Source organism: Rhinolophus hipposideros (assembly GCF_964194185.1).
Source record: "Rhinolophus hipposideros genome assembly, chromosome: 9".
Taxonomy (NCBI): domain Eukaryota; kingdom Metazoa; phylum Chordata; class Mammalia; order Chiroptera; family Rhinolophidae; genus Rhinolophus; species Rhinolophus hipposideros.
This window is the reverse complement of record NC_138055.1, coordinates 32,527,666-32,554,178: the sequence shown is the minus strand read 5'-3', so window position 1 is coordinate 32,554,178 and position 26,513 is coordinate 32,527,666. Positions and strand designations below refer to the sequence as shown.

The 26,513-nt window shown below is 33.3% G+C and overlaps 1 protein-coding gene across 2 annotated transcripts in view; it reads right to left on the bottom strand.

Moving 5' to 3' along the window:
* AEBP2 (AE binding protein 2) overlaps nucleotides 1–26,513 on the bottom strand; it is a 68,971-nt gene that overhangs the window by 15,781 nt on the left and 26,677 nt on the right. For both annotated transcript variants that reach the window (XM_081059000.1, XM_081058999.1), the window contains exons 3-8: nucleotides 23,791–23,898; nucleotides 12,966–13,152; nucleotides 9,582–9,706; nucleotides 4,594–4,661; nucleotides 2,826–2,939; nucleotides 476–502 (exon numbers count right to left, since the gene is read on the bottom strand). In XM_081059000.1, coding sequence (XP_080915126.1) covers nucleotides 476–502; nucleotides 2,826–2,939; nucleotides 4,594–4,661; nucleotides 9,582–9,706; nucleotides 12,966–13,152; nucleotides 23,791–23,898 — 629 coding nt within the window. The remainder of the gene's footprint in view (nucleotides 1–475; nucleotides 503–2,825; nucleotides 2,940–4,593; nucleotides 4,662–9,581; nucleotides 9,707–12,965; nucleotides 13,153–23,790; nucleotides 23,899–26,513) is intronic.

The following is a 26,513-nucleotide window of genomic DNA, read 5'->3' as shown; positions in this document are numbered from 1 at the left end:
TAATTTTCATTGTCTAAATATTTCCTAATATGACTTCAAATCAATAGACACTGTTAAGATAAATATCCTTACAGTGCTTTTGGTATTTGTAAGGGCACATTTTGTAATTGTTTTTCTTTCCAACATAAACTACTGTAATCACTAAAGGGGTAAAAAAAAAAGCAGCTTAAAGCAGCAAGCATGCAAAGCCTTTAAGAAGCTGTTCCACTAAGTTGCCAGAAGAGTGTTTGCTCAGTCTCCCACAGTACCATTCCATGAAAATGTGGATATACAGTAATATATTAATATATTCCACAGAAGAGCCTACTTCATTCACAGAATGTTTACACTAATCATAAATATTATTCTAAATATTGGATTAAAAAAAAGGAAGGGGGTTGACTCTAATGTGCAACTTTTACTAAACCCATTGTCAGTGACTAAGACTGCAGGTGTCCCCGCTCGTTTGCTTTTTATGTATTTATTTATTTTTTACCTCTTCAACCTCTTCTGCGGCATTGTTCTAGAAAGAGAGAAAAATGAATATTCTTTTATTCAAATGAATCAAAAACATATTTTAAAGTACTACAAAAGAGACATTCAAAATATTTAAGATATAGGCAATGTGATCATGATCATTGATCACCATTAAAAATTATTTCCAAAACATTCACACATAATAGATGCAAATTTAGTTACAAATGTTTAACACATGCATTTTAACTAATACTTTACAACAGATGTTTAAATCTCAAATAAATGTTCTTTACGGTCTCCTTTTAAAGTTAATATATTTTTGGAAGGCTTGTTATGTTTTCATTTTGAGATGTGCATAAACCTCAAACTATGTCTCCTAAAATAAGTTAGAATTGTTTTTTTCTCCTTTTATTTAATTTCACAAGTGTTCCCAATCAAAATCCAAAACACTGGTAGGATGTTACACCACAGCAAATGTAGGCGGTTCTATTACTCTGTACCACTTTAGGGTAAACTACATTCTAATTTCTGGAATAGTAGAAGTACGAAAGTTTAGACTGAAAGTTAAATGTTAAGATTGTGGGGAAACATAGGTACAGTTAAAGAAAAATTAACTCCACAGAAGCATCTACATGTCTTAAGAACATCTTTATCACCCAAGAATGACATCAATAAATATTGTAAAATTACATTTTGAGAACATGCAGTACAACTACTATGCACTTTTGGACATCAGTCCCAAGCTTGAATGATTTTTGTGAAGTTACTTTCACTAAAATACCTAAATTGCTTCATATACAGCACAAGAACAGAAAAAATAAGATGGTTCTGTGAAAAAGGAAGACCCTTAGAGAGGGGAAAGTAGAATTCAGGGCAGAAACACTGATGTTAGTCTTGATCTTATAATTTGTAAGATTCATCATGCCCCTTTGTCAACTCTGACTAAATCAGACCTGTTTACAACCAGTTGTAATAGCAGGGTGGCTCTCCCAAAATACCATTCTTTCAGAATGCTAATTTTAACTACTCCCTTCAAAGGGTAAGCAGAAATACACCCTAAATTAGGTAATGGTAAGTAAAGAATATTCAATTATTTTTTAATTCACAACTTTTCCATAATTTTGGTAGTGGACTTCCCTCAATCTTCTCCTTTAAGGTTATATTTCACTGTTCTCTTTGCTAGTTAATTTCTTGATAACCTAGCTCATACTACAAAAAAAGAAAGCTTTATTGTGCTTAGCACTTTTATCAAAAGACACATTAAGAAAAATTTTTTTTGGAGTAGGGAAATCTCGAGTCTCTGTGTTTCCACATGGCAAGGACCAGTATGTTAGAATTTCATTCTCAGATGATGTCTCAAATTATAGCGTTCCTATTACAGTGTATATAACATTCCAAAAAGTAGAGTCATGGAATGAACAGAAACTTCAAAGTGTTCAAGTGCTTCAAACTTGGGCATAGGACAGTTTCTTTATGATAGTTAAAATTCACATTTGGGATTATCAATTATTGTATGTCATCTTATACTTATCCAACCTATTCCTATTGTAAAATACATATACAACTTTCTTTTAAAATATAGAAAGTTTGTCCATAATAGTGCCTTTTAAGCATTTAACCACTTTTTAAATCACCCTAGTGTATGTCATTTGGACAGAGGCAGTATCAAGTTCAGTCACATACTATCTGTGTAACCTTGGGCAAACTATTTAACCTCTCGTCTCAGTTTTCCAATCTGTAAAACAGAGATAGTAACACCTACTTCACAGAGCTGCTGTGAGGATGAAGTATATGTAAAGCACCTAGCAAAGTGACTCAGCACATAGTCAGAAATGTTGGTCTCTTCTCCTTCCCCCCCTATACCTCCATAAGCACAGCACACTAAAACAAAGGTCAGATCAGAAAGTTATTAGAAATGTGAACACTCTGAGCTACCTCTTAAAAACAAACACAATAATACATAAACTGCTGTTTTGAAAAGTTTGGGGAAGAATCTAAGTTTTAAAAATTCAATCCTGTATGATATTGAGGGTACATGCAATACATTCCTCCCAGATCCACAGAAGTATTATAAAAAGAATTGCATACTTAAACAAAAGGCACTTATTTTCTAAATGCTATGTATATTACAATTAAGCTACTTAAGATAACTCTGGCATTAAACTGGCACATAAACTTGACCAAAATGTTATCTTTCTGGATTCCGTAATTTATAAATCTTTGTGATGTAATTGCCATATACAAAACTCCAGAAAGCAAGGTATGCTGAATTCAGTACTTAAAAATAAGTCCTAACCTTATATCCAAAATTTAGGGAGATTTAAGATTACAATTCAGAAAACAGAACATCAAACCAAGAATTAAATTACCTGTATATGTTTGGGTCCAAAAGCAAGGCAGTATCTTTGGGTAGCTTTGATAAATGAACTACTTTAGTTTTTAACTGGTGTCGTTCACTTTCATTCACCCACACATCAGGCAGACTATAAATTTAAAAATAAGTCATAAGTAAAATAACATTAATTTTAAATTCACTCCTCAAATACCAGTACCCAGCCTTTTCCGCTAGTTTGATAGGGCTACCCAGGCTAACAAGCCACTCAGGAGCCAAGGGAACTCGGCAACCCAAGGAGTGGGATGAGGAGTCTCAACTGAAAATGGGAGAGTGAAATTTCAGGCACAAATCTGGGGGTGCATTAGAAATTTTTAGTGGCAAAGCCCTATCAAACTTAGAAACACATTTTAGAACACTCTGCCTGTCTTAGCTTGCTGAGTGAAATTCACACTTGAACCTGACTTGATGCAAATCTGACATCAAGTTCTAAAGAAGTCAGTGATAACCCCAAGTTCCACTTAAAAAAAATTGCACATGTAACCAAAATTCTAAAATCAAAGAAATTTATCCTACAAGGAAATTCAAATAAAAATTTTGTACTATTTGGACTGATCAATTTCTAAAATACTAAGAATACATAGGCATTTGAATGTATTTTTTAAAGAAATTAAGTTTATAACCTCAATATAACAACAGCTCTTACAAATCAGTATGAAATAGGTGAACACTCGTTAGGGAAAAGGGATGGGGTTGAAAAAGGACACAAACCATCAATTCACCAAAGATATGAACAGTTTAAAAATGATCTTACTTATAATAAAAGAATGCAAAATGTAAGAATGATAAAGTGTTGATAATAAGTCAGAGAAATAAGCTCTCCTGTAGAAGATGGGATTAGAAATTAGTACAAACGTTCGGGAAGACGACGCCTATCAAAAAACGGTATTTTGCATAGTTTGTATATTAACAGATTTTAGTATCTTTTTTTAACAGTAGAGAAAAATGGGTAACTTTAATGTTCAGCAAAAAAATCTCATTAAATAGATTGCACATGGCCATTTCAAAATATTTTACAAAAGCATTTCCATAAAACCTGGAAGGGGAAGAGGGGCAAGTGCTGGAAAATATGTCCTACACTAATGGAAATTTAACAGAAGAGTTTTAAAAACTACATTTCTTTATTTCAATATGCTCACGAGCATTGTAAACTCCCAAAACTATTGAAGAACTTTTTTATCCAAAATTTCTATGATGTATCTTTATTACTTTTGTAACAAGAAAAAATTTTAATAAAAGGATAAAAAGAAAATTAAAATTGATATCTAAATTAAGGAGCATCTCATCTGGGCCAGAAGTAGTCTAAAAAGGGTACTAAAAATCAAAGAAAAATATAATACTGTCGGAAAACTGGTAAACTGCTTCTTCTATAAAATAGCATTAATTGTGTCCTGGAAAATGTTTAGGAATTTTTTAAATAAATGATTCAAAGAAAGGTACAGCTAAGGCTGCCAGCATTACTACTTGAAGGTCATTAAAAAATCCTACAAATAATTACATATTATTAAAAACTGCTATAACAACTTTTATTAAAAACAATAAAGAACTAGTTTTAAAGCTTGTACCCTGAGCTAGGAACTGTACGAGCTTCTACCTCTTTAATCCTGACAACCTCAAAATGTTGCATGGTTTAATTTCTGTTAAGTCTTTTATATTTGAATCCAGTAACAACTAATTTTTGAGTATGAGATTTTAATAAAAGTAAGACATTAGTATTCATTATACATACTATTCCAAATACTTACATGTCTTCAGGCATCCAATGAAGCAAAAGTTTTATCTTTCCAGAATCTTCTTTTCTCTTAGCTATTACCTAGTAATAATATGAAAGAAATCATAAAAATGATTTGTAACACATTAGTCTAACGTATCATTAAAAAATACTTTTGATTCTAATCAAGAACTTTCAAGTGTTCATATCCTGGACCAGATATTACCACCACAACATCTTGTTCTGCCCTGCTTTGTAGCAATTTCATCTTTGATCATATATTTTCACAAAAGAGAGAAAAAAGAATTGAAGGTTTTTATACCCAAATATAAAACCGTATCTTTATAAAGGAACTGAAAATGCTATTTATTTTACTATCTACTGTGAAGTCTATAGTTTAGCTAGAATGCTAACCAAGAATCCATATTGGCTGGAATATTTTTAAAGAACAAATAAACAGTAAAGAAAAAATACTGCTAGGAAGAGAAGTCTCTAATTTACAAGTAAGGTATTTGTTATTTGCTTGGGGTTTTTTGCTTATTGGTTGCTTTGGTTTATTTTAAATGAAACATTAGCCAATCAGTGTTTAGGTTCAATTTTAAGGAATCCACCTAAGTTAAAGGTGCATCAACCTAAACGGAAAGGTCTACAGAATTTAAGATAAACAACTTAAGTTGTCATTCATTACCAGATTTTGAAAATTAAGGTAATGTTTAAATAAAATGAAAACAAATCAAAATAGTCATACAACTTCCATATTAACAAAATTGGTATGTGTTTTAATAATCTAAATCTGAGTATTTTTTACCAAGTTTAGGTTCCAAACAGCCACACAAAATGTTACGTCAAACTCAAAACATACCATAATCAAGTAATAATATTACTTTACAAAAAATAAAATACTTTCTAAGCCTATTATTTAAAAACCTATAAATAAGTGCCATAATTCTAGACTTGGAAATGAGTTTAATTAAATAGCCCCAAGACAGATATGAGGATGCTAAAATAACTCTAAAAAGAAATAAGATATAAAAACAATGTAAACCAACCAACCACAGCAAGGCAACTGACTGGTAACTAGGAATCTGCTGACCTCTTCTGGAGGAGGCTCGAAAGAAAATGTTTCAATTAAAGAAGTTAAGACAAATTAGGCAAACTGCACAGCATAGTAAACTCACATATGTATTTTTCAGTAAATTGTTTCATTATCCATATAGTTACTTCCTATTAAAGTTAATTTGATAACTAGAAAACTTAAACTAGTAGTTAGTACTGAACATTCTGACTACTAACAGAAACGATTCTGTTTAACACATACTGTTTCCATCAAAACCAAGTCATAGAACTTCAGAAAACTTGCTCACCTAGCTCCTTTCCTTTTTATTGTGCCCAAAGACCTTTCCCCATTATTGATGTCTTTTCCTTTCACTTTCCGCAGGATTACATTCTACATTACTCAGTCAAGGTACCTCTGGGAGTACAAATCATACTTATTCCTGTTTTTTTTAACTTATAACAAAACATAGGTTTAATGTTCTTAAATCCTCTCAGATGTTTTCTACAGCTGGAAAACTTATATTCATTGTCCTAGACTATTTTGACTCAGTTAATTTTTAATTTTTCTTCCAGACTGCTAATAACATCACCACTACTTTCAGTTCTTTCATTTTTAATTAATTTATTTTTTTTACCATCTCCACTCCTCTCATGTGAACCTAAGGATTTCATCGCAAGGAGTGGTCTAGTGAAAGTTCGTTATTTTTTTCAGTATCACCTTATTTATCATCGCTACCACTATTTTATCAGATTTATTGTCCTTGAAATTATTAAACATTGCTGAGTCTCAAATCTCAGTCCTTAAATTTATTTTTTCTATTTATACTTAGTTCCTAGGTGATCTTATCCAGTCTGATACCTTTAAATACCACTAATATGCTGCAAACTTCCAGAGTTGAATCTGTAGCCATGCTCTCCTCTGAGCTCAAACTCTTACATCCATCAGCCTATGTGACAGAGGCACTAGATGGCTCTATAGAATGTGTCGAAATTACAGGTATACTCCCCTCTCCCCCAATCTCCTCACCACCACAGTCTGTCTTTTAAATTGCAACTCCATCCTTATGGCTAGTTGCCCAGACCAAAAACACTGGAATCATCCTTTCCTCTTGTTATCAAATCCGACATCTGATCCATCCATAACTTTGTCAGTACTACTATCAAAACATATCCACTCTAACCTCTTTGGCATCTCCACTAGAGCCATTCCAGTCTTTTCCTACCTGGGCTATGAAAAGACTGATCTCCTCTTCCCCGCACACTGACCTACAATATTTTCTCACAACACAGAAACCAAAGTGAACACATTAACATGTACAAGAGAGGACAGAGATCAGTGAGCTCTCTAGGGCATGGAGTGGAGGCAGAGATGAACTACAAAGCTACATCAGTCAAGTTCTGAGTGATGGGAATGTTCTGTATTTTAACTGGTGGTAGAAGTGGTTTCATAGATATGTAGAACTATCAAATCTCATAGAACTGTACACTTTACATGGGTGCAGTTTATATTTATTATACCTTAATAAAAAATATTTAAAAAATCACATCAGATCATGGTTATCAAACTCCTTCAATGGCTTCTCATCACACACACAATAAAAGACAAGGTCCTAGTCCAATAAGTACTCCCCAGTACTTCTCGGACTTAACTCCTACTCTCTGCCTCACTCATTTCCTGCAGCTACTGGCCTCCTCACTGTTTTTCAAAATACTTGGCATATTCCCATTTCAGGAGTTTGTATTTGATTCTCCCTCTGGCTGAGATGCTCACATCCCCCAATAACTGAATGGCTCATATCCTCAGTTCTTTAAGTTCCTACAATTTTACTATCTTATTTATCATGTCTCTTCCACTAGACTGTAGACATGGCTTATTTTTTTTTTCTATTAACCTGTTTTATTCACTTCTGCATCATGAGTACTTAGCACAAAGTAGGTACTCAATATTTAAGTGAATAAACAAATTAGCCATGATCTGGTCACATCTTACTGACTTCTGGGGAAAAAAAAAAAAAATTACAGACCCACCAAATCATAAACCTATGTTATCAAACTTTCAAGGAGGATTTCCAAATATCACTGCTGAGCAAGTTCTTGATCTTGCTGAATCCCAACAAAATTCCCAGCGCACCCATTTTAACTTTGTCTTCAAACCCTCTAATTTTCCTTCCAACCCTTCCCTTCTTTTTCAGATAACTATTTCCAGTGTTCTTTTTTTTTTTGTTTTGTTTTGTTTTTTTTTTTTTTTTATTTCCAGTGTTCTTTACAAGAGCGTAAACTCATACCTCAAACCCAAACTCATACCTCTCACGTACCAACTTCAAAAAAGGTTCCCTTTCCTTTGTATCTTATTTTTTACCTTCTTGCCTTTAATTTTGGGAATCAAAATCAAGAACTTTGAATTGGAAGTATACATACAAGAAAAAGTAAAACTGCAAGAAAGCCTCATTACTACAGGAGATGGGAAAAAATAGACTTAAACCAATAGAGAAACAGATACCAATATAGACCTTTTGTATTTAAATTACTGTGCATCGTAATTGAAATATAAAAAATAAAGTCTTAATTTAATATATTTTATATTTTAGCAGCCGAAATTAAACAATCTTTTTCCAGGGATTCAAAAAACAGTCTGGTCTAAGTTTTATCTGTACAAATTTATTTTCACCACACTACACTAATTTAAAGATGACTGGATAATAAAAAAGGCAAGGGGCATGGAAAGAAAGAACTCTTTAGTAACTCCTAGTGTAAGAGTAAAACTAGGGGAATCAATAACGTAGTTAGACTTAGCTAGTTTGCAGTTTGATCTACCCTGGTATTCAGCTGTTTTCTCTTTGTTTCTCCCTTCACTGATTGATTTAAGAACTCTTGTTTCCTTTCTTAAGGCTACAAATACCTTGTTAATCCATTTCATCTAAAGAATCCTAACCTAAAAAGAGCAATTTCTTAATCCTCAGGCCCCCGGGAACACCAGAATCCATTTTGCAGTTTCTACTGGTGACGCATAAAGCCCCAGGCCACGGTGGCCAGTCCAGAGATAACATTATCTTAAAACAGACCAGACCCCAGAAAGCATGTCAGCCCTCGACCTGCCTGACCGACTCCCCCTTTCCTTTCTTCTGTTGTGTACCTATAAAACCTCTGACTGTTCTAGGAACGAGGAGATGGCCTTTGGACAGGAGTCTGCTTTACTCTCAGAATGCCGGCATTCTGAATAAACCTACTTTTCTTTCCACCAACCTCTCTCGATTTTTAACTTTTTCAAGCGGCAGGCAGTGGGCCTTAGTACCACTAGTTAACCAAAAATAACTATGTATTGCTTTTTCAAATAGAAAAATGAAATGATACTTTTCTTTTCCTATGTTGAGCAACATACTCATTCAACAAATATACTGAGTGCCTACTATGTGTCAGAGATAATTAAAGACACTTGAGATACATGTGGAACAAAACAGATAAAAAGTCCCTCCTTCATGAATCTTTAATTTGATGGCCATGATCTTATTTTCATTATCTTATTTTCTGTTGAACACAAACTTTAGATGTGTGTTTTGGGGGTGAGTAACATGCAGCATGTAAGGGTGTGAGCTAAAAGGACTCTAAAGTTGCAATTTTACAAATGTGGAAACCAGAGGTCAGAAAAGACACCTAGTTTACTAAGGTCAGAGCCTGATCTTCAAATGCCTAGTAGCCCAAATCCCAACCCAATATTCCTAAATAGCTCAAATCGAAGGCTAAAATGTTCAATTTAATCACAAAAATGTCTACTTGTAGGAAACCTTTGCTTTATAGCCAACAATACAAGTAATTTTTAAAATACTGATAAAGCAAAAAAAGTTGTGTGATTTTTGTTAAAATGTATCTTCTTAGATTTTGAGCAATTTAGAAATATGATTGTGTAAGTCAACATACATGTTCCTGCAAACGTATAGAAAAATTGAAGGAAAAAAATTCAATACTTACAGTACTATGAAAAACAACACTGTGTCCCTTCCCTAAACTTTCTATATGAGCTGAGAGGTTAAAGCATATGGCTCGATGTCGTATCGCATCCAGTGTTTGCGCATCAAAGAAATCATGTGGTCGTGCTAAAATCCAATACAAAGAGATAAAGAATATTTAAATAAAACAGTCTGCTAACCAGCCAAATAAGACTATTTCACACAAAAACATGTAATAAGTTAAGAAAGACTAAAACAATTAACAAGGTATCAATCTAAGTTTAAATGCAAGATTTTCTTTGCTTTCAAAACATGAAATTTAGCCGACAAGATTAAGGATATACAAAGCAGAATTCCAACGAATGAGTGAGTGTGGATTAAGTTGGTCACTTGGTGCGTGAAGTTCTAACTTTAGAGCTCATGATTCCACATTTCAGCTACTATCTTTCTCATAATTTTACACTTTATTCCAGTAACTCTCCTGGGCACCAGTCGCGCATTTTCAACAATCTAATGATCATCTCCATCTGTGCACCACGTTGAGATCTCATTCACCATAGCCAAACATAAGGAATACATTTCATGAACATTCTATATTATTATGTAATCAAAACTTTTCCAAATTTGACGAAGTGGTAATATTATTTGGGGGATTTTGACAAGTATTTTCTTCATTATAAATAACTTATAAAAACCACCTAAGAAAATTATAAACACATTTTTGAATGCCAGTAAGTCCACCAAAATTCTTTCTAGCTCTCAACTCCATCAGTTACCGTGTTTTCCCAAAAATAAGACCTAACCAGAAAATAAGTCCTAGCAGATTTTTCAGGATGGCATGTCCTGAACATACAAGCCCTAATGCGTCTTTTGGAGCACAACTTAATATTAGACCCGGTCTTATTTTCGGGGAAACACGGTATCAGTTGTGTGATTTGGGGAAAACCGTTTAATCTACCTCAGCCTGTTTCTTTAGTTGTGAAATGGAGATAAAACAGCTACAGATTATGATTAAGTAAAATAAATGCACATGGAGAATGCCTTAAGTCATAAAGCAGTTTATATTAATAAGCTTATACCACTTTAAAAAAAAACTCACAATCCTAGGGTAAGCAATCTTTTAGTGTGATCACAACAAAGCTATACGTTGAACATATAATTTGCTAAGAACATTTTTAAAATTTCAATTTTCATCCCACTATTATATAAATTGTGCTATTTTTATTCTTAATAAAAAAGTTGCTCAAACTAAAGATGAATTTATTGTTTACAGTTGTGCTGCTTAACTAATACATTTAATTTTACAAGGTGATCTGTAATTAAAAATTAAATTTTACTGACAATAGAAGAAATGGCTTGATTTCCTGGTGCAGCATATTGTGAATTATATGTAACTGATTTACCATATACTCTGATTTATTGCTACCGTGTTTCCCAGAAAATAAGACCTAGCCAGACAATCATTTTTAATGCGCCTTTCAGAGCAAAAATATAAGACCCGGTCTTATTTTAATATATTAAATAACATATTATTTAATATAATATACTACTTAATATATTATTTAATATAATACAATAATATATTAAAATAAGTCCAGGTATTATATTATATTTTATTATATAAGACCCGGCCTTATTTTACTATAATTTTTTCTCCAAAAGACACATTAGAGCTGATTGTCGGCTAGGTCTTATTTTTGGGGAAACGTGGTTATATAGAGTGGATTTCCATCTATCATTCCTGGAGTTCTCAGAACATCTACATGAATATACCACACATTTTGTGGGAGAATGATTTCACCAGTTGGCATACCCGATAAAACAACCTAGAGACCTCTTTTCTCATTGGATTTTTCCTCAGAAGGAGAAAAGCAGAACACCATTTAGTAACAAACTAGCAGAACCCCCCAAGACTAAGAATGCAATGATCTAGGAAAATAAGTAAGAAAAAAATATTTGATATTTATGGGAGAAAAAAGTCATGATTTTACCTAATGCTGAGAAATAAAGCCCCTTCCTATTAGATCTGACTACTGTAAAAAAAAAAGTGTGTACTTTCTTCATGCTTTCCAAGTAGCTTTTTTCCTGAGAAGGATAAGCATTTAGAGAAAATAACACTAACTCAGCCCTTTCAATCATTCAAGTCTATCATTCCTCATTCAAGATTCAAACACAGAAGTCATTGCTTGAATTAAATTTATAATAATGAAGAGTCTTCAAACCTTAGTCTATGCATTCAGACCTCAACCATGTTATGTCCACTATTAAAGTATCAAGAATACAAAACTTGAACAACAGTTTCCAAAGCAGGTGTGTATCATGATGCATTAGAGTAAGGGAAGAAAATAATATCACTTCTTTTCATCTTGATATTTTTCAATATTCCTTCTTAGTACTGTAGTTGTTTCATAATGTGTATTAGCAGTATTACCTATATATACTGTATAAGTACACGTCATAATTGGGGGGTCCAAGCATTTTTTTTTAACTGATGAGCTACATAAGGAAAATGGATCCATAACCTAAATCCAGTAGCTAACTTTGAAAAATAAATGTTTATTCCAACAATATGAAACTTAAGAGTTTAGGAAACTCTTGTGGTTCATTCAATGTCCACTGTACCTCTGTAGTAACAAAACAATTTCAATGTTTTAGAGACAAGATTTATAATCTGCATTAATTCTAGTGTCTTATTATGCACTCTAATCAATTCCCAAGAGAAAGCGTTAAGATACAATCTTTTTTCTTTCTAGTTCACCCTTGGAGTGACCTGCCTTTTCAATGACAGCTTCACTCAATCAGTCTTCATTCAGGATATATTTAATTAGCCAGCTGACACTATAAACCAGGCACAGCGCTAGGCTCTGGGGTTTCAAAGTCAATTCCTGCTGCCAACATTTACAAGGCTTTGTCATCTAATTGTGTTCTATCCTAAATATGGAGGATACATCTCATAATCTGGTAATTAAGAATGAACAATTGTACATGTGTTACGACAGTTAAATGCTGAAACAGACTAAATAGTTTTGCTATTCACACACACCACTTTGGAGCAGATAGGTTGTTTAAGTTTTACTTGATTTTTATCTTGAAATGCTCAAAATTCTAAAACACTGTGAGAAACACCACACTGCCATATTTTTATATTTTATTAATTGAGAACATAATCAAAGTAGCCCTCAAAAATCTAATTCTATACAGTTTGTATTTTAAGGCCATATAGAACTATACTCCCTTAGCTACTACAGATAAAATACCACTGAATTCTCACATGGCCCCACAGGTATCCTGTTTATTACTATTAACAAAAACAGGTAAGAAAGTTGAAGAAAGGCAAAAAAACAAATTTGCATGAAAGCCCAAGATATAAATGCATTCTAATACAGATTTTCAGTGAAACACTTACGTAATGAGCGTCGTCTTTTGTTCTTTAATTTCCTCCTTTTGTTTATTCCAGCTTTAGAAGGAGATTCTTCTTTGGCCTTTGGCTGGCTAGAAACTTTTGAGGAGTTCTGCTGACTGAAGTGTGTGGGTACATGGCGAGCTAGCCCTCCCTGAGAAGCAAAGCTGGCATTGCAGCCACCAACAACACACTAAATAAAAATAAAAAAGGATGTCAGGGATGCTGTGTAGGGAACAAGCATAATATGAATGAGTGACTATTTTGTATTTTCAGAAGTAAATCATTAACACTATAGAACTAATTCCAGACACTAAGAACCATTTCATTTTATAAGTTGCGCAAATACACATTAAGCAGTGAGTGGCAGAAATGGAAAATAAAACTCAAGTTTCATGACTTCCCAGTTTCCTGCTCTTCCCACTATCTGAAGACAAAAATAGTGGGATATTCTTCCCAGAAATCTGGTTTTGAATTAGTCACTTTTTAAAGAGGTGCAATAAGTTTTGTTTACATCAAAGAATTAGATATCCTGGCATTTACTTGGATTCCTGGGTTTTTTTAATTATTTTTATCGTACAACATATGCTATTTCAAAACCTTCAGTAGCCTCCCTACTGTTCTAACAGATAGGAAAGAAATACAATAATATTGACTTAAAAAATTAATCTAGTCTCTCAGAGAAGACTTAGACTCAGAGCTGGTCTTATGCAATCCTCTATAAATTCCATTAAATACTGACTCTTTAGCCTGTACTTACAAGATTGAGAAAACAAAAGGGGAACTACCCAAGTCAACCTAGTGGATCTGCTATTTGAAAAATGAAAGCAGAATGCTTGGATATCACTAAAATTATAATACACAAATTGTACAAGTGTGTGATTTCTAGTTAAATCTTAGGAAATATTTGCAGGTCTTATAACAAATAAGTTAATCAAAACAAACACCACTTCTAGAATCCCCAAATAGCAAAATCCATAGCTTGATTGCTGGTGTCTTTTCTATTATTGACTTTTATCTAGTTTACTTAGTTACTGACTTGACAACCAAACTCTAACCATTAAATTTTGTCACGTTTAAAACACCAGCTACTTCCACCACATTATTCCTAGATGCTTCAACTTATATTACATTAACTACATAATACCACACACACAAAAAAAAATCTACAGGCTCTTTCTTTCAATCCAGGCAAGTCTATCATTTTAAACTTCTAAAAACAAAATACAACCCTCTATTAGTAGGGATTATTACTGTATTCACAGTCTCTCTAAAAGTCTGCCCAAGTGAAAAGGAGTTCATCCTCCTGAGATCCTCACACTTGCACTGCGTATCCAGATACTTATCCCAACTCATCCTTTCCATGCACTGTGAAGACAGGAATATATATCTCAATCCAGAATCATCTTCTATATCATGTGTATATTTCTAAATATCATATATGTATTTCTAAATATATCAGCAGAACTGAACTGCTTCAATTGTGATAAAACCAATGCTGGCTGAAACACTTCGCTGTAAGCTGCTTCTACAGTGCCGTTGATAATAATTCTTTTTATTTTGATATACAAGAGACAATTTTATGGACTCTAATGGCAATCAGCATTGCAAATAAAAATCTTTGCCTGTTATAGGGTGCATACTAAGTTAAAAGGCAGAAGAATTATTCAAAATTTTTGTTCAAATACTCATCTATTCTCTATATCTAGTAACATGGACAATTTTAGAAGTATAAGGATGACTAAGATAGAATTCTCACCCTAAAAGTGTTTATATGTGATCAGCAAGACATACATACAAAGTGATAACTTCCAACGACTAAAGTCCAGGGTAAGGCATAGAGTGCTTTGGGAACCCTGAAAAGAAGCAATTAGCCATATCCAGCACTTTAAAATTAGTATTTCATTTACTTATTATGACCCAATCAAGTGTGGACCTCAGACAGCCTGCATCCAGAATGTTCAGCTACAGACTCTGACCACAAGAAGTTTAACATTTAATGGTTATTGAATTCTTAGAATTTAAAAACTTACTATACATATTGCTACATACCACTTTAAATAAGGGTACTATAACTAAGAAACCAAATTTTTAATTTTATATAATTTTTATGATTTGCTGTGGTTAAATTCATATATACCACGTTAAAACTAAAATGTACAATTCAGTGACACTTAGCGTATTCACAATGTTGTATAACCATCAGCTCTTACATCCTTGCCAACACTTATTTTTCATTTATTTTATTAAAACTATCCTAGTGTTATCTCATTGTAGTTTTTATTTGTTGTTTCTTAGTAACCATTTAGATTTTTAATCTAAAACATGATAACCAATGTACTGAAAAACTTTTAAGTTTGTTCAAAACAACTTGGGTGTACGAATCTATTTCTGCAACTGCAAATTTTGTGCAATCTAAGTACAGATCAAGTGTTTAGCATCTGAACTGAGTGTTTTAAGTAGAATTACGCTAATGGGTTAGTTTTGCACTGTCTAGAACATTTCAGCCTTAGACACATATAGCTACTGAGCACTTGAAATGTGGCTATAAAATACATACCGAATTTAGAAGATTTAGTACCAAAAAAGCAAAACATTTCATCAATTGTGTACATTGAGAAAATGTTGAAATAATATAATCAGTTATATCTAAGAAATTAAATTATTTTCACCTGTTTTAATTATTTTAATGTAGCCCTGCAAATTTTATAATGACCTATTTGGCTCACACATATTTCTATTACACAGCACTACCATAGAATAAGCCATACAATACTTATTTTTCTTTCTTTCCAAAAAGATACCAGTAGGTATTTCCTAACACCTACTCTAAAAACATACATTAAATACGCATCTGTGGTGGCCAATGTTTCAGATATTTCAAAGAATATAATATAAATAAGTTGTTGCCTTTGGGTTCCAGTTTAATATTGGTTATTCAAACAAATCTGTTGAAAACTCCACATTTAAAATTTTAGAACAGCTACTTGACTACAATTAAAAGGCAGAGATGACCGTAACAGTTCAGATCAAAGCCCTCGTGTTTAAATTCAAAGAGATTCTGTGATATGATTCCACCAGAATTCTCCTTAATTTTAAGGGTTCCAGTAGGATGGTAGATTTTCTCCTGGGATGCCTCGAGACTGAAAAGAATAGGCTGTGGTAGCATCTAGAACTGAGAGGACATATTTTAAGTTTATTTTAATCAGCAATGACTCAATGCTCTGAAAATAAAATCAATACTAAGCACTGTAATATAAAATTGTTTCATCTTTGATTTTGACCATCCATTAATCAAGAATCATAAATCTAAAAAAAGAAAACACACATATGCAACGAAAATTTAGAGGAAAAGGGTACATTTTTATTAAAAATATAGTAGAATCACAATCACACACATTTCACTTAAACACAAATTCTTTTACCCTAAAGGAGAAAATAATTTTAAGTGTCAATATTCCACTCATTAAGTGTATATCAGAGAATAGGTGAGAGACAAATCAGCTGTTGCCTCAAATGGCCTTAGTATTATCTTCATTCCTCTTAACATGAGCATGGTGCTCAGTGAGATGTAGAGTTCAAATACTTATGTTTTCACTCACATATACAACAATGACCCCTCAACTCAAGTCACCTCATAGGCTATTCTGATGAATAAGCACCTTTTTTCAACAATTAGGGAAAAAACTGGTTATTGAACACTGAATGTTTTGAATGTCCTATCTCCCAAGTCCACTGAAACACACTATTTATGTTGGCTACCACTGTAGTCGAGTAGCTGTTCTAAAATTTGAAACATGAAATTACTGGGTTGTTTTTCCTAAACAGAGTTGTTCAAGTGAAGCAATACTAAAACTGTCTTTGCTAGTAGTACTAAGACTGTTTTAGTCATGTTTATAGTCTCAGAAGTGCCATGAAAATCTAGGAGCTATTGAAACATATAGCAGAAAACATCAGTTTCACAGAAGATATGGTAGTACTTATTAACAGGTAATCTAAAAGAAAACAAAACTTCCAAGTAGAAATGTTGGTTTCTTAGTTTTAAGCACAGTAACATGGGATGATAACATCAGGGGAAACAAACTGCGTGAAGGTACAGGGGGACTCTCTGTACTACCTCTGCAACTTTTCCACAAATCTGAACATTTTCCAAAATAAAAAGCTTTTTAAAATTCCACGTAGAAAGCACAGACTACACAAAACCACAATGAGGGTAAGGTGTGATCCTGTTGAGAACTACAAGTGGTACAGTATGCCTGGAACACAATTTCCTAGGTAGGTATGGTAAGAAACGAATGAGAGTAGAGACGCAGGTAAATACGAGGTATGAAGACCTTATCGTGCATCATGCTAAGAAATGTGAATTTTAATTTGGAGAGAGTGAGGAGTTACCAAGGATTTAAAATAGTACAGTGCCCAACAGAACCACAGGAGATTAACTGGGGATAAAAGAGTATGGTGAGAAGTAGCAGTCATATTCAAGTTGACAGGATTTACTAATGCATTTAGGGGGCCTATAGAAGTTAAGAGAGAAATCAAGAATAATCCAGGGTCCTTCAAGCCAGAGTACCTGGATGGATGATCTTACTATTTACTGAATCTCAAGTACAACCACATTTGGAATGGAAAACCTCAAGATATGTACATGTTAAGTTCAAAACGCTCCATTAGACATCCAAAGTGTATATTCTACTCTGGAATCCAAGAAGTTAGGGTTAGAGAGAAACATCTTGAAGTAATCAGAACATAAATAGTATTTAAAACCAGAGGACTAGATGAGAACTCCTAGGGTGAGAACTTTTAAGAGAAAAGAGCACTCTCCAACATGTCGAAGTCATGTAGAGCAGAGGCCAGCAAAGCAAACTAAAAGGAGCCGCCAATGAGTTTGGGAGAAGAGGTAAAGGGGGATGAAGAATAGGCAAGTGTGGTTACCAAGGAGGCCTAGAGAAGAAAATGAAAGTTAATAAAAATCCCATATGTAACATGCATAGTAAACGCAGCATAGATCTTCCTTCCTCCATGCTTTTCCCCCTTTCAAAGAGCATTAAATTGGTAACCAAATTTACTAGAGAAATGTTTAGTATCAGCTAGCTATCGTATCATTAGATGAACTAACAAAGTTCACCTAATGATATAAGGGATATTTCTCTTTTAAGCCCCCCTCCCCATAGAGAAATATCTTGTAGAACAGTTTCTTAAGCTTTGGTGCACATCGAATTCACCTCAAAGATCTTTTTAAATAAAGCAATGGCTGGTAACATGCCCCAGACATTCTAATTTAATTGGTCATTGGTGCAACTCAGGCACCAGGATTTGGTACCCAGTGGCACAGTTCATACAGTAAATGAAGAACCTCTTAATTTGTACCAGCTTTCCAAATAATAAGATCCCTACCATTCTCTAACAGCGACCAATTGGTTTTTCTTTTTCTCTCTTTTTTTTTTTGAGGGGGGGATCATTTTTTGTTTTTTTAGTGTGACGATGATCACTGCAGATTATTACCCTTATTTATACTCCAATTGTACTGGGAGCCTCCTAAAAATTGGTTGTCAAGGCTAGGGAACATGGGAGCTTCAAACCCACAGACACACAACAGAATACAAAATGACAAAGAAGAATTAAAGAAAGATAGAACAGAGTGTTTAAAGCTCTGTTTATATTACATATGATGTTGAAAGGCAAAAGATTCTCACTAAAGTGTGTGTGTGCTGCGATGGATGTGTTAATTAAGTACATGGAGGGAATTCTTTCACAACTGTATATGCATATCAAATCACAATGTACACTTTAAATCTTACAATTTTATTTCTCAGTTACACCTCAATAAAGCTGAAAAAAGGTAAAAGATTTTAAAATTATCAGTATCAACTTCCATTATAAAATAGATCATAAAGGAACTGAAGAAGGAAATTATTTCATGACTCGTTACAGTGAATGATGTAATATTAGTATCACTCACACTGTGTCCTGTGACAAATTACCAGAATTTGTCTGTATGTAAAAACTATAAGCCACTTTATAGTGAGAATATAATAGTTTAAGTCTGGTTTGATAAAATTTCTTTTCTCTTTATCAATCTTTCAGGCTAGGTTCTTGGTTCCAAAACATCTAAAAAGATCGGCTGTTTCATATATCAGACTTGAAATAAAGTCTAAGAGTTTTAAGTTCTACTCTATCACAGAGAGAAGTCAGTCAAATATATCAATATTACGAACGGAGTTGATTATGTTGAACTAAAGAGGACTAGCTGCTGAAGAAAAGTTACAATAGGTAAATTAACCCAAGACAATTAAATAACTATAACAAATAACTGTGCTGGAAGGAAACAAGAAATATCAGAGTAGGGGAGAAACGTGTGAAGGAAGTAAAACAACTGAGTTTATCTGAGAAGTACAACTATACAATTTAGAACATATACATGCAAATTCATCCAGACAAACCACTGCCACATTGGCAATAAAGAAAAAGGAAATCAAGACAACCACCATACATGCTGTACATAACTAAATTTTACTTTCTTCAGTTAAATAAACTATTTCTAAGTGAGGTGGGGTTGAAAGCACTTAGCCATGATAAAGCTTAACAGCAGAGAACTAACAAGAACCAAAATCATAATTACAAAAAAGAGAATAGTTTAAAGACTCCCCAAATCCTAGTACTATGAACACATGCAATGTTTTCCAAACATTTAATAATTAAAATGTTTTACCACGTTTAACAAAATGACAGCATCAACTCCCGTTCCTACAAACTCTAAATGTACATATAAAGCAGAGGTGGGTAGGTAGGTGGGTAGGTAGGTATAGACAGGGGTGTGTGTGTGTCTGTGTGCGTGTGTGACAAAGTGAACACTTATTTAGGGATAATCTGCATTTTAATTATCAGAGATAAATATTATTAAAACCCTTGGCATAGAAACTATATTTGCATTTTAGGAGTATGATTTTACAAAACTAGAATTTCATAATGAGCTGACATGATCAATTATTTTCATGACACTTTCTGTCTTCTTATCATCAAGCATAAGACAAATAAATTTAGGGACCATAAAAATAGGCTGAAACCTAAATGATACATCCCATGGCTTTCATTTCCTACATCAAGTTACCCAGAAGCCACACAAGTAAAAACTGATAGATTCAATACATACAACCTGTATTACATGAGCATCAAAATAATGATAGTAGTAATACTACAAATTAAGAAAAAGCTTTGTTGGCTGTGAACTAACAAGGTCTGTAACAGACAGGCCACACAGGGTACTTATAACAGCCCTGCCTTTCTCCAGTCTCCATTCCTTCTCTTTATTCAGGCATAAGTCTAAAGAATAACTTTAAATATTTTTAGTAAAAACAGTACACATTTTTTAAACTCATTAAGATGACTTTATGAATTATCCCACACACAGAGCAGTCACAATGACTTTTTTTTTCAAAACACAAATAATATTGAACTCTTTGGCAAATGCTTGAAGCATACTGTAAATATAGAAGGCAGAAAACTACAATGCAAACTCCTTAGAATAACCAAACTCTAGACCAACACAGTTAAGAGACAGCAACATTAACCCAAAGACAATATACAACACACAAATTTACATAGTAGCTATTCTGCATTATAAATTACTGGGAAGCACAAGTGGTTAAGGACACAGAAGCCAGATTCATACAGCCTCTGACATCCTCAGTATGCCACTAGCTGCCATTAACCTTAGAAAATATTTAATTTCATATCAGTTTCCTCATCTATAAAATGAGGGCAATAACAGTAATTACCTCAAAGAATTGTTGTTGTAAGGATTAAAATACGTACTGCAATAAAACATGTATGTAATATGCAAGGCACAAAGCAGCATTATTCAAGCCTTTTGCTAATCATGATTATTTCTGACCTCTACACTCCGTCTTGTCCATTACACAACAAATACTATAACAGTCCATATAAGAAACTTTTTGCAACCAACTGCTTTTACATTTAATTTCTAGATAGTTCAAGCTTACTAATCAGAAACATTTAAAATATTTTCAAATTGCCACCATAAAGTATCACCTATATATATGAAACTACATGCTATTCCCTAAATAGCCTACTTATTCTATTCTTTTATGCTTTCTCTCAAAAGCACATTTTTCTTTAATTAAACAGTGGTGATGACAGCACAAACCTGTGATACACTAGTAACTACTGAATACTACAGTTGGCAAATGGTAGTAAATTGTATTTTAAAACACACACACACACACACACACACACACACACACACACCCCTGAAATGATCTCCCTATCACAAGACAAAACTCTTGGCTTTTCTGTAAGACTGTTCTCATCTTCATATACTAACAGTGGGCACAGATTTTTTTTTTTTAAAGAATAAGAAAAGCACTAATCGTCAAAAAAATTAAATTTCACTAAAGTTAAATACTCTTCTTCAAAAGATTCGATTAGGAAAGGTAAAAAGGATAGCCAAAAACAGACTGTAAAGTTATTTACAACACATATCTGACAAAGGAATTGTTTCCAAAATATATTTTAAAATTACACAATAATAAAAGACAAACTATTCAAATAAAATAAGAGAAGGCTTCAATAGGCACTTCATCAAAATAGAAAAATCAAACAGCACACGGAAATGTACTCAGCATCATTACTCACCAGGGAAACAAAAATTAAAGCCACAATGAGGTACCAACACACATTCACCAGAATGGCTAAAATTAAAAAGACTGACAACTAAAACTTTCATTTGCAGCTGATGGGAATGTAAAATGATATGACCAACCTGGAAAAGTTTGGTAGTTTCTAAGAGGTGAAAACGCCCTATTCTATGACTTAGCAATTCCTCTCAAATGAATGCATGAGTGCAATCAGAGGACATGGAGAAGAACATGCGAGGGCAGACTGATTAATAGTAGCCAAAGACTGAAAACAACCCAAATGCCCACTGGCATTAGAATGGATTAACTATGGTTTACTTGTACAACAAAATACTACACGGCAATTTAAGAATGATTACTGGTACACACAACAATAAGGAAAAATCTCACCGCTATTTGCTGAGTGAAAAAAGCTAGACACAAGAGTTCACACAACTGAGCCAGGATGACAGAAATTATAATATGGCCTGGGAAGGCGGGTAGAGGACAGGTGAGGTATAGACTGGAAAGGCACATTAGGAAATTTTGTTTCACTGAAAATATTCTTCATCAGAATGGTGGTTACACAAGGTACATACATACATACATATGAAACAAATCTTTAAACTGTTGAACACTTAAATGTATTTAGGCACTTTATTATATATTATGTTATATACAATAACTAAAAAATGTTTAGAAAATATGACTTACTTCAAACATCATGACCTCATCACCTGCTCCTATCTAAAGACAAATCCCACTGAACTTCTACTCCTTCCCAGTCTCAAATATAGTACAGCGACCCCTGAACAACACCAGTCTGAACTGCACAAGTCCACTTATATGTGGTTATTTTTCAACAGTCAGCCCTCCATATCTGGGGGTTATGCATTCACGGATTCAACCAACCGCAGATTGAAAACAGTATTTTCAATCCACAGTTGGAAACCCATGGATGTGGATGCAGAGGGCCGGGCCAACTGTATGCACACTCTATGCCATTTTATATAAGGGCCTTGAGCATCCGTGGATTTTAGTATCCTCGGGACTCCGGAAACCAATCCCTCGAAAATGTCAAGGTCTGACTGTAGTTCAGTTTTTGAGGAGTCAGTACACACATTTTCTATAAAATTATAACTGCTCTAAAATAAAAAACTCATTTAAAAAAAGATATAAAAACAAAAAAAAAGGAAAAAAACCCAAAAGTACAGACAGTATATAGTTTACTAAATTCTGTGTAAAACAATGTATAAGAATGAGACCACGTATTTATCTGCTTGTAGTTTCATAAAGAAATACTAGAAGAATTCACTAGACACTAATAACAGTGGTTACCTTATTTGGGAGGGAATAAGGGAACAAGAAAGAGAGCAAGATTTCTCAATGTAAATCACTTCTTTATATTTTTTTAAAAAACTTCTTAAAGATTGTCTTTTCAAAAAAATGTACGTGACTTAAAAAAATAAACTCCGCAAGAATGCAAGAATTACCTTCTCTAATGAAACCCAGGGGAATTTTCTCACACAGTATTTACTTACCAGAAGACAGTATGGGTTTAACAACTATTAAATTTCTTTAAACACAAACTTTTAATATCTTTGGTATATGCCTTCCATAATTATAAACCAAAATATTTTTTAAATTTTTAATAAAGATAAATGGATGCTTTTTATTAAAAGTTGCTCTTTATACAGATTTCCCTGACTATATCCATTGGACATAGTAACTTATAATTAAGCTCAGTAATATGACCTCAAAACTGATTGAAAGGAATTAGGTCCCTTAATCTTTTACAATTTCATTTTGTCATGCAATCATTGTTTGCTAATAAAAAGGCTGAAATCTATGCCATAGATTTCATAGGAAAATCTGTTTCATGGGAAAGCATAATTAGAGCACAAGGTATTAACACCAACCAATTTTAGAGACATGCATTCAAGTTGTTCATCTGTCCACTATTTAAGACCTTTCCCTCACAGAATTTTGTTCTCCGAATTTTAAAAATTGGATTAAATTATCTTTCTTCCTCTATTTTTTAAATTCCATGCATCTACTGGACTGTTAAAACAAATGGTTGTTTTACAATTTTTTACAATGGCAAAAGAATTGTTTTACAATTTTTTACAATGGCACTAAGAATCTTGTCAATTTAAATTGAAGTTAAAGAGAAAAAATACTCACATACATTTACTTACCTTGAAAGGTTTGTCTCCACTGTGTGTCAGCATATGCCTCTGTAACCAACTCTGACTGGTTGACGGAGTGTTATATACTTTACAACCTTTCCATAAGCAAACAAATACCTGTTAAAACAAGAGCCATAATAATTTTCATCACTTATTTCAACACAGAATTTTATTCCTTGTAAGTTCAAATGAACATGTTGAAAGTCTTCAATTAACAAGAAGAGCCATTTAATGTATGAGTCAATCAAATGCTTAAAATAGTTAAACTTTCTGAACTTTCTTTATGAGAGGCACAGTATTAACCATTCCCTCTTAAGGCTGCTGTCCATTCGCTCAATAAGGAACTGATACACTAATCTCAAAGAGCCACTCAGAAGGAAGTATACAAAATATTAACAATACATCCTTAGGAACTAGGGCTGTGGACTAGTGTTTACATTTTGTATTTACTGTATGAGGGAACAAGCATGTATTAATTTAATTATCAGGAGAATATAATGTTATAAAGAAACAATGAAAATAAAACAGTCAAATGTTAATCAATGGATACTGGCAGTTTCATTTTCAAATAATGAGGAATATAATTACAGAACTACAATATTTCTCTTGAATTCCTGTTCTCACACATATTGTTTATTCTTATATTGTTCTAGTCACTAAAAATGATTTTCAATTATCTTGGTAAGGAAGCAAAATCTAATACAAAATGTCAAATTAATACAATTGCAAAAGCAACCCGCACCAGCTCCTCTATCATCTTAACAGGTCTACATTCTTGGATTCAGGCAACTAGGGCTGGGTTTGGAAAAGTACAATCTAGCAACTAACAACCTAATCTTGATCATCTACCTACCAGTGTGATCAATTTTCTAACTGATTATATTTCCATCAAACTGAACACTGAAACTGTTACCTAACATCAGTAAAAGAATTATTAATCTACTTACTGTAATCATCATCTTAAAAGTACCATTTCTAGGCTCTGTTCTCTTCTAAGGTAAGAACAATTATAAATAGAGCCACACTTTGAAGACTATAATATACAACATCTATACACCTAAAACTAAAAAGGTACTACATATAGAACAGAAGAAACACACAAAACTGAACAATCATTGAAGTCAATTTAAAATAATTTGTTTTAAAAGCTAGAAAAATCAACAGTCTAAAATAACTGAGATCAATTTTTATGCAAAACCAAAACCATTTTACATCAGACAGGCCTAGCCAGGCAACATTGCTATTGCTATTTGATGTAACTGTTTAGAGAAAGTTATTGCATATCCTGATTCCATAATAGATTTGCTAAGTTTTTAGTTAAGCAGATATAGAAGTCGTAACATTTCCTCTTTCATACTTAAAAAATTTCTGACCTTAGTACATATTTATAAAATGATTCCTGAAATTCCTATTGAAAGCTACTTTTCAAATGAATCCACAAAAAAAGAAGAAGAAATGTAAAGCTACACGTGTGTTGTAAAATTTCAATAAAGTTTGATAATCACATGCAGATAATCAGTGTTATCAATTTCCTGACTCAAGACTACTAGACTCAGTCTTAAATTTTCAATCCAAGTAATAAAGACGAAGCAGAGCTTCGTGTAAAATTCTCACAAGTCATGCCAATAAACAGAAAGGCCTTAAAGCAAGTATCTGGAACAAAATTAACATAATTTATACAACAACTTTTATAACAGTGAAGAATTCTGTTATGTAACTCTAAATAACTCCTGTGTTGAGTTACTCTCAAAAAAAAAAAAAGATCAGACACTCAACATGGCCCCTATCTAACATTACCCAACCACCAATCACTACATTTGAGAGAAACAATAAATCTGTGACTCCTAATTTTTTTCCTATAAATAAACTCAAACATGGAAGCAATGGCAAACCCTGTAATTCCATCAGATAATAATGAGCCTTAGTTATGAGTAGGTATGGTCTAGACTCTAGATAGAGTAAGGTCTAGTAACCCTATTAGGGCAACACTTCTTTCAGGTTCACAGAAAAATCGTAACCTTCAACCTAGCGAATTACACAGGAAATGAAATAAGTGTAAAGGGAACAAAGCTAACAACGTTTAGTCATATTTGGGTGAAATATTTGAAAAATAATTAGGGGAGAGGGAGAAGGAAACACTAAACTTGCACCAGGGTAGTCTTGATACACAAAACAGGCACTAAAAATTCTCATCAAGCATCCACAAAAAACAAAATATTTTAAAAGCTAAATTTCCTTTCCTAATTTATATTAGGAAAACCCTTTGATAAAACAGATAGTCCAAATGAGATACCACCTCACCCCAGTCAAAATGGCTATCATCAATAAATCAACAAACAACAAGTACTGGCGAGGCTGTGGAGAAAAGGGAACCCTTGTGCACTGTTGGTGGGACTGCAGATTGGTGCAGCCTCTATGGAAAACAGTATGGAGGTATTTCAGAAATCTGAATATGGAACTACCCTATGATCCAGTAATTTCACTCCTAGGCATCTATCCAGAGAAATCCAAAACTCCAATTCAAAAATCTGTATGCACTCCTATGTTTATTGCAGTGCTATACACAATAGCCAAGACATGGAAACAACCGAAATGCCCATCGGTAGATGACTGGATTAAGAAGCTGTGGTACATTTATAAAATGGAGTATTACGTAGCCATAAAGAAGAAAGAAATCTTATCATTTGCAGCAACATGGATGGATCTAGAGAACATTATGTTAAGTGAAATAA